Source organism: Bison bison, unplaced genomic scaffold (genome assembly GCF_000754665.1).
Source record: "Bison bison bison isolate TAMUID 2011002044 unplaced genomic scaffold, Bison_UMD1.0 scf7180017864293, whole genome shotgun sequence".
Classification (NCBI taxonomy): domain Eukaryota; kingdom Metazoa; phylum Chordata; class Mammalia; order Artiodactyla; family Bovidae; genus Bison; species Bison bison.
In genome coordinates this window covers 3,565,501-3,575,417 of record NW_011494865.1, presented here as the reverse complement: position 1 = coordinate 3,575,417, position 9,917 = coordinate 3,565,501, and the positions used below count along the sequence as shown (strand labels likewise).

At 44.1% G+C, this 9,917-nt stretch overlaps 1 protein-coding gene across 1 annotated transcript in view; it reads right to left on the bottom strand.

The window, feature by feature from the left end:
* SHISA9 (shisa family member 9) overlaps positions 1-9,917 on the bottom strand; it is a 349,021-nt gene that overhangs the window by 17,801 nt on the left and 321,303 nt on the right. Inside the window, exon 4 of the mRNA XM_010850691.1 lies at positions 7,176-7,331. Within this exon, the coding sequence (XP_010848993.1) occupies positions 7,176-7,331 (156 nt within the window). The remainder of the gene's footprint in view (positions 1-7,175; positions 7,332-9,917) is intronic.

Here is a 9,917-nt window from a genome sequence, read left to right as displayed (position 1 = left end):
GGGAACAAGGCGGGGGAGTGAACGCACAACTGTGATTATGTGAACACTTCTCTCTGCAAGGTCCTGAAGCATGATCGAGATAACGCCCAACACAGGATCAAAAAAGGTTCCCCTTGAAAAAGCCTAGATGTATTCAGAGAGAGACAGACAATTCTTAGGTGGTGAATCTGGCTCTAAATTTCCACCTTCTAAGAAAGAAGGCAAAGTTTTAGTTACAAGAAGTCACAGTGGCTAATAACAACGCTCTGTGGTCAAGAGAGAGCTCTGGATCCTCTTCTACTGCAATCCCCTGCTAAAAGGGAGTCAGGGGGTGCATCGTTAGCTCCATATTCAAGATTGGGGCAGGCTAGGCTCTGCCGACTGTGACTTTAAATGCTAGGCAGCAGACCAGGTGGGGTGGAGACCACCCTACCCCAGTGCCCACCACACAATCTGTGTTTGCAAAACATTGTTGAATGAATGAATGAATTCAAGGTTCTCCACGGAGTCACTCTTCCTAAGGTAAGAAAGCTCCCCTTAATGCAAAAGGGAGCAAGCTTGTTATGTGAGAATCCCTAATGCCTGGAACTTTGATTGTAAATCAGTTTCTCCAGATTGAATTCCGTTTCGGATGTACTGGCTGAACCCTGGGGGAAATCTCACAGGATAGCAGGAGCCCACAGTGTAACCCTTTTCATAAAGGATGGTGAGAAAGGCTCCGGCTACGCCTTACCCAGGTCCTCCACAGATCTCTGTACTACGGGATTTTGCTCAAAGCGGGGCAAACCTGCGCGCGTGCCCGGGCCGCAGCCTCTGCCCATTGGCTGGCGGCCTGACTAATCAGCGTGCGCAACTAGCTCCCGTTTGCTTTCTTAGGAAGCTACCTGGAAAAACCAAGTCCTCAACGTTTCTGCACAATTTCCAGAGATATATACGGCTGCCAGCTGGGAGGAGATGCAGGGAACTGTCTGTGATCTGAATGATTACAGAGCACAGATCCGGGCCCATTTAAGCATTTCTGGTTGGCCTCCCCAGGCGTGCCAAAGGACACTCAAATTGCCACGTTCCCCCTGCGGATATGAACTCTGCACGCTCATCACTCACAACAGTCGGGAAATTGGAGTGACAGGCGAAGAGTGACGAAGTTAAAATTAAGCGGGATCTGCCCGGGATGCCCTGAATGTTTCTTCTCCCTCTGAACCAGGATCACTGACATCTGGAAATAGTGATGTAGCCCTAGATCTTCCGGTGTGGGTGGACACAAGCCTGACACAGTCACTGAGTCACTAACTCCAAGGAAGCCATTTGCCCCCAAGTCAAATACATCACTGCCTTGAAGGCAGGAAACACACGGTAGACATCCCTGTCTCCACTCCCCAGGACAGGGCTGCACTCTGGTGAAGCAGTAACACGTTTTGTTTATTAAATCCAGTGCTAATAAGGGAACTTAATAAGATGGTACAGAAGCTACCAAATGTATACTTTAAGTCCCCTTTTGTGTTTGGTGACACAAGCACAAAATTGATTCTCACAAAAAGTGAGAATTAGTTAAACATTTGTTGGGTGAAAAATTAAATGCCTATGTAAAGAGGATGGGCCTTAGGCATTGGGAGGAAGAGAACATGAGGGAACTTTCTGAGAGAGGAAAATATTTCTTATCCTTCCTGGGATGTTGATGACTCTAGCATATGTATATTTCAATAATCACACTATTATAAAATTATGATCTGAGTCTTTTACTATACATATTAAATTATACCTTAACTATAACATACCTTAAATGTGTTATACCTCAATCATACTAGCATAATGAGAAAATTTTTACCTCCAAGCAAACAAATGAAAGAAAAATAATTAACACCTTAGTAAGTCTTCCCGGACAAAAGAGGAGAATGAACCTCTTCAATCTTCTTCTTTTTTTTTTGGTCTGGTAAGATCCTTCTGGTGCCAGAAACTGCTCTGTGGGAGATAGCATCATTTCATGGGAAGAAGAAGACCTGATTCAGGCTACCCCAGATATGACTCTTGGCTCTTCAGGTGTTACTTTGGAAAAATTACTTAACTATACTGAGACTCAGTTTCCCCATATTTTGACCTTGGCACTGATACCTCCCCCAGAGGCGTACAATTTGGGGATCCAGTGATGCTAGCTCCCTTTCTTCCATATCAACAACAACAAAAACTAGTAGAGGTTAATTCAAAGTTCAGGGGTTTATGCATCACTTAAGGTCTTTATACATGATTCCTACAGAAAGAGTAAAAAAGAATCCCTAAGTGCATTGTTGCTGTGGTTTTAAAAAGTGCTATTGGAAAACTATAACAAGCTTCTGGGAACACAGTCCACAGACTGTTAAAGAGTAACAGAGAAAATATTTTCTTATTAAATTCTGGAATTTAAAAAGAAAACACTACCTTTTATCAATAATGCTGGTACATTTTGTCTCTTTTACTCACTGGACAGCTAGGTTGCCCAAAAGCACCTAAAGGGCACGTGGTCAAGAACCATTAGTAGCTGAGGATTTCAACTCTCAAGACACTCTGAGGAAAAACAAGACCTGGGGCCACTGGTGCTAAATGCCAATGTGCAGGCAATTTTCCATTTTCCAGAGCCCCTCAGGAGTTACATAAAAAAGTGGTCTTTTCCCAGTTTTGGAGGTAGGAAACAACCAACTCAGAACCATCAGGTGACCCTTAGGGATATTTTCACAGCTGTCTTTGTAAACATTGACCAATGAAGAACCATAAAGTGGGTCCTCATATTGTCACCACCATGGCACAGGGTAGGGGCTGGGGTGCGGGCCAGATGATGTGTGTGCTTAACTGAATTGTCAACAGGTTACAGTTTGGCTCAGTCTAGAACAACACACACTTCTTGACTTTTGGTAGAAAACACTTTGAAACTGTTTAACCTCACATTCTTGACTGAATAAGGAAAGTTAATTGAGTGAAACAGAATCTTTCTTTGACAGATTATGGGAGTCATGGGTCTGGGCACATGGACCTTCATTGTCCAGGCTATCAATGGGGAAAGTGAAGAGGTTTGGGCTTCCTCTTATCTGGCATGAACTGTGCTACGTGGTGTTAGGTCCTTGGATACACCAATGAAAGGACAGACTTGGTTCCTGACTCAGTGGGACTTACAATTGAGGGACACTAGATTAAACAATTGGAGAACGAATGAATGATTTGGACAAATAATTATTCAACTCCATCACTCCTTCTTGTACAGAGTACAGTGAGGTTTCAGTTCAGTTCAGTCACTCAGTCATATCCGACTCTTTGTGACTCCATGGACTTCAGCACACCAGTGAGGTTTAGGGCTCCCCTCATAGCTCAGTTGGTAAAGAATCCACCTGCAATGCAGGAGACCCCAGTTCAATTCCTGCATTGGGAAGATTGCCTGAAGAAGGGATAGGCTACCCACTCCAGTATTCTTGGGCTTCCCTTGTGACCCAGCTGGTAAAGAATCCACCTGCAATGTGGGAGACCTGGGTTCGATCCCTGGGTTGGGAAGATCCCCTGGAGAAGGGAAAGGCAACCCACTCCAGTATTCTGGCCTGGAGAATTCCATGGACTGTACAGTCTATGGGGTTGCAAAGAGTCAGACACAACTGAGCGACTTTCACTTCTTTCACTTCAGGGAGGTTTAGCCTCTTACATTTCCCTAGTGTGTGCTAATATTTTACAATAACTGGGCAGGGAACGCCCTGGGAGCAGAGACCATTCTGCAGCCACATGGTATACAGGACGGGATGTTACATTCCCAAATCCCTGAATCATAGAGAGAAAGGAATTCTGTTTAAACATGAATGAGTGTGATTTCAACAAGCAAACAACAATAAATAAAATATAAGATTGCTGTTTTTGTTTAGTCACTAAATAATATTTGACTCTTTGTGACCCTATGGACTGTAGCCCGCCAGGCTCCTCTATCCCTGGGATTTTCCCAGAAAGAATACTGGAGTGGGTTGCCATTTCCTCCTGCAGAGGATCTTCCTGACCCAGTGTTCTAACCCATGTCTCCTGCATTGGCAGGAGAATTCTTTACCACTAAGCCACCAGGAAAGCCCATAATATAAGGTAAAATAAAAATAAAATAAAAAATAAGGGAAGGCCTGTTTTGGAAGAATTTATCTCAGGAACTACCAACAGTTCCCATTCTGAGTTGGTAGTGAATGAATGAGACATATTTCATGGCCCACGGGTATTCTAATAACTAAAATGAGTAGAATTGTTTTGTTTTCTAATTTAAAAATCATAATGGAGTTTGGAAACTACAGCGTTAAACTTCTTCATTTTTGACACAAAGAAGCTGAGGCCAGGGGATTTCAGTGACCAAAACCCCCTTGAGGTTCTGAATATTAAGGCCTCCAAGAGAACACCGATTTTCCAGAAATATTTTTGAACTTGGCAGTTAACCCTAAAGGCTGTCCAAGCCTCTCCTTATTGACTGAATTGAATTTTGTAGGAAATGAATCTGGTTATCAGACACTGCAGAACTTTCCACAGCAAACCATTTTTTAAACAACTCTCCTGGGTGGTAATGATTTTGTTAATGAAATGCATTTCATCCTTCACACCACAGTCACATTATGCCTTAATAAAGAACCCTTGAAAGAACATTTATTATGGGATTTGCATTTCATTTGGGCAGGCAGACTCTGGACTCCTGGGTAACCCACTGGGCAGGCAGTCACTCAGTCTGCCCCACACTAGACCTCACAAGACCATCACAAGACCATCTGTGACTCAGATAAAGCCTGTGAACTCCTATAATAGAAAAGAAGGGCAGTGAAGAAGAGGGCCACATTAGTCATATCCAGGATTGAGAAGGGTTCTTTATCTGAGATCCTTCAGAGTTTTTAGAAGATATAGGGGTGCTCCCTTCCAACTAAGCTATTCTTGGGTTGGGTGTCAAAGATAAATTCATTCATTCATTCAGCAAACGTTTCAGGAATTCCTGCTTTGTAGGAGAAAAGGTTACTCAAGGAATGTTGAATAAACTTTCAGACTGCAAATTTAATTCCAAGTGCACTGCAAACATTTGCTGTACCAAGGAGCCCTGTGTCAAGCCTGGACAGAATCAAGGAACTCTGCTGGAAGATCCGTTTATGATTTATCCAAAAGCTACAGGGTGCTGAGGGGGAAGGAAACACAGGGCCCAAGTGAAGAAATGAGTTGTCTGGGGTAATGGGACCTGTTCAAAAGGAAAAAGATGCCTGGGTGGGATTTTTTTTAATGTCAAAAGAAGAATCAAATATAACAGCAGATGCTAGTCATCACCTAAATGCAAGACTCAAGAAACGGAGGTAGACCACCGAGTAGTGCGTGAAGGCTTCTGCATGTACATTGGCACAGATGCCAAGACTTCTTCTCTCCTAGACAACAGCCCTCATCCCTCCCGTGTAATATCTGAGTCTATTTGAACATGCTTAGGATGTATGTGCTATACAAATATGCAATATGGAATAGAGAGAATCTACGGACACTGCTGGGCTTCCCTGGTGGCTCAGATGGTAAAGAACCCACCTGCAATTCAGGAGACCCAGGTTCAATCTTGAAGATCCCCTGGAGAAAGGAATGGCAACTCACTCCAGTATTCTTTCCTGGAGAATTCCATGGACAGGGGAATCTGGTGGGCTACAGTCCACGGGGTCTCAAAGGGTGGGACATGACTGAGTGATTAACACTTTCACTTCATGGTCACAGATGTAGATAAGGATTGAGTTGGGTGGAGAAATTCAACAGGAAACATGGGGTGCTGGTATGTGAGAGCTTATGAGGCTTGGGATTTAGGAAGCACAAGCTGTACCCTCAGAATTATAAGCACCCCTCAAACCCTCTTCAAAAGGTTCCATTCAGAAGTCCTAGGATATCAGGGAATATAAATTCCTATAGATAGATTTCTAAGCTCCAAGTTTGGGCCTGACTGTCTGCAGGGCACCAATATGCTTGTTTTTTGAGTCTGATGTCCGTAGACCATAGTTATGACAGCAGCCTAGCCACGTGATCGTGTCTTTGCTTTAGTTTCTGTCCTTAATGTGTATTGGAATTAGGATATTTCATACTAGAATTGATCAGCTCTATCTTATCTTCAAAGAGGAGCTTGGCAGAAGAGGGGGAAGATAGAATGAGAAGCTGATAATAAAAGAAAGCACATGGTCTGGGTGTCTTCTGTCTGCCCCAAGGCTTGACTTTGCTGTGAGTGCTGCTTCCATCCTATAGAAAGTGGCCATGAGTCATTTGTTCAGGAGTCTGGGTCATCATCAAGGTCACCGTCACACTCCCTCATGTATGAATCAGAGGAGCGGACTGAACCCCCACCCCAGGGCTGTGGGAAGGGAGTGGCAAGAACACAGGCTCTGGAGTGATAAAAACACAAGCTCAAACTGCCCACAGGCTGCTTGACTTAGGGCAAGTTAAATTAACCTCCTCAGTCTCAATTTTCCTAATCTGAAAGCTGGGGCAATATTTATGCCTTCCTCTTTGGATCATTATGAGAAAGTGAGGCAATGTTCTATAAGAACACCAATGCAATGTCCCAGACTTGATAAGAATGCAGATAACAGGAGCTCCAGGCTGTCCCTTCAACCTGGAAATATTTACACCTGGAAACCAGAAGCTGCCTGAGATAGGAATGTGCAGGCTTATCGACTTCTCCAAGGGAGGCTACACTGGGTAAATAGTGAGAGTCTTTCACTAAAGGGCAGGACGTTCAAAGACCAGTGCCCTGGATCCTATGTCCAGGTTCCCTGAGGATTCACTAGGGCAGATGTTCGATGGTGAAGGGGCTGAGGTATCCACGGGATCAAATGAGTATCCACGGGATCAAATAAGTATCCATGCTCTCCTCTTCCCCCATCCACCCTGCCCCACATAGCAAGGTAGGACTTGACCTGGAGCCGAGACAAAACAGCTAGGGGCCTCTGGTCTTTAGTAAACCATGTCCCAGGTACAGAGACCCAGAATATATTAGAGAGAGAGAATGAGACAGAGAGAAACAAAGAAAAGGGAGAAAGAGATGCTGGATGGATAGAAGATACATGGTAGATGGATAGATGATGGATAATAGAAAGATGATGGATGATAGACAGATGAGAGAGATCAGAAAGAGGAGTAGAAAAAAGTTAGAGATAAGGAAATGTAGAAGGAATGGAAAAGTACAGGATAGAGAGAAGAAACCAAATGGTGCTCACCGACTGCCTTCAAGGAGGCGTACTTGTTGAGCTCTTTGCCAGGTGGCTGCTGTTCATAAGGGTTGGAGATCTGGCCCAGGCTGGGATAGGAATGCGGGTGGCCCATCTGCTGGAGCAAAGGGGAGGTGGGCACTGCGTTGTTCATCTGGGTTGTGTCTGGAAGGGAAGAGAACAGAAGGAGATGGTCATCAACTGGGCAAGAACTTCTACCCACCCTCACCATCACCACACCCCTCGAGACCAAAACTCCTCACCCTCTAGGGACAGGAGAGTGAGGGCAGCCAAGGATGGGCAGGAATAATGGCATCAGTCAGCTTTGCAGTCATCATTAGCGAGCAGCTGAGAATGGATGGGGAAGAGCACAGATGCACCTAGAACATTTCCATTTTCCCCAATTAAACGTAAGTCCTATCATTGCAGGGGATACTCTTGTGATTGAAGCAATAAATGTATAAACGGATGACCAACTTCAGTAACAGCCGAAGAAATGCAAGTCAGAACAATGGAAGGCCACTCCTCTGCCAAGAGATTGGCAAAAATTAAAAGGACTGAAGAATACCAATCTGGCAAAGACACTTGGACCCTGGGCAGTCTCATAAACTCATGGTAGATACACGATTTGCTGTATCTGCAGAAAGGAAGCAGATAGTGTGTGTGTACGGAAATTTAAAATGATTAGCGTGGGTATGTTCACCAGATAATGCCAATTCGAAGGATGGTGAATTCAGAAATATAAGCGTCAGAATGCGAGGGTGGCAATTCCCTAGTGGTCCAACGGCTAGGATTCCGTGCTCCCAATGCAAGAGGCCCAGGTTCAATCCCTAGTCGGGGAACTAGATCCCACATGCTGCAACTAAGAATACACTAAAGATCCCACTTGCCATAACTAAGACCAGGAGAGAGCAAATAAAAAAATAAATATCTTAAAACATTTTAAAAAAAGGAAAAAAAACAAAACAAAACAACAACCAGGGGTTCCTTGGTGGCTCAGTGGTAAAGAATCTGCTTATCAATGCAAGAGACATGTGTTCAATTCCTTATCTGGGAAGATCCCACATGCCACGGAAAGCTAAGCCCATGCGCCGCAACTATGGAGTCTGAGTTCTAGAGCCCAGGAGCTGCAAGTACTGAGCCCAGGAGCCATAAGGTCTGAACTCCACAACAAGAAGTGCTACTGCAATGAGAAGCCCTCACGCCACAGTTAGAGAGTAGCCCCCACTTGCCACAACGAGAGAAAAGCCCCTGCAGCAATGAAGACCAACACAGCCAGGAATAAAAGAATAAATGAAATTCGAAAGTGAAAGGCGCTCAGTCCTTTCCAATTCTTTGCGACCCCATGGACTGTAGCCTGCCAGGCTCCTCTGTCCATGGAATTCTCCAGGTAAGACTACTGGAGTGGGTTGCCATTCCCTTCTCCAGGGGGGGTCTTCCCAAATAAGATTTTTAAGTAAGTAAATAAAATAAAAAAAAACAATCATATATATATATATATATATATAAAATTTTCTTTACGCTTTTTAAAATTAATTAATTTTAATTGGAGGATAATTATTTCACAATGGTGTGGTGGTTTTTGCCATACATTAACATGAATCAGCCACAGGTGCACATGTGTCCCCCCATCCTGAACCCTCCTTCCACCACCCTCCCCACCCCATCCCTCTGGGTTGTTAAAAAAGAATGTGAGGGTATTTGTTAAGAGATGTGCATTGCACCATTCTTTGTTAAGTGAAAAGTAAAAACCACACAGAAACCATTTGAACTTCTATCATTAGCAATTCTTAAATTATTGTACATCTGTATTAGGTACATAATATGTACATACATATGAGGGGATATCATTCAGCTCTTAGGAAAAAATGAGTTAAAAATCAGTTAACTATACATTCAAACTGGAGAGTGTCTTATGATTTGTATTGGTAAGGGGGAAAAAAGCAGATGTCAAAGTAATGTGAATAACAGTGTTTGGTTGAAAGAGAAGAAAGTCTGCATATTTTGTGTGCTGCAGTTTGCAAAAATAGGTAAAGACACACAAATTGAATATTGGGTACTTAGAGGGACTGGGATTCATGGAGAGAAGAGTTCAAGACATTTTTCCAGAGGAAATACTGTTTGTGCTTTTAAAGGTTTCTGTCTTCACCCCAAGGACAGTGGGACAGATGGACTACGGATGGACTGGAGGCAAGTGGGAAGTGGGAGTCACAGAGTCCAGGTGAGGTCATTCAGGCTCAGATAAGATAGAGGAAGCGGTGATTCTCCCCATTCCCATGAAGCACATCTGCAGATACAGATCAGCACGGTGGGTAGTTGCTTCCGGTGCCTTGAGAGATGCCCTTACCCTACAAGTGAGTCCCAGCTGTTTCAGCTGCTAAGAGCTTGTAAAGAAAGATAGCGCTAAGTCGTGTCCGACTCTTGCAATCCCACAAACTGTAGCCTGCCAGGTTCCTCTATCCATGGGATTCTCCAGGCAAGAATATTGGAGTCGGTTGTCACTTCCTTCTCCAGGGGATCTTCCTGACCAAGGAACTGAACCCAAGTCTCCCGCATTGCAGGCAGATGCTTTACCTACTGAGCTACATGGCTTCTATATATTAATACAGAAATTTGCTCTTGGCTGATGTGAGCCACCGTCTTGGGCTTAATCTGTTCGACGGACCTCACCCGCAACACCCCAAGGTGGGTGACAACAAAAGCCTAGCGGACACTAAGGTACCAAGACCAGCCCTTTCCTCAAGATAGGGA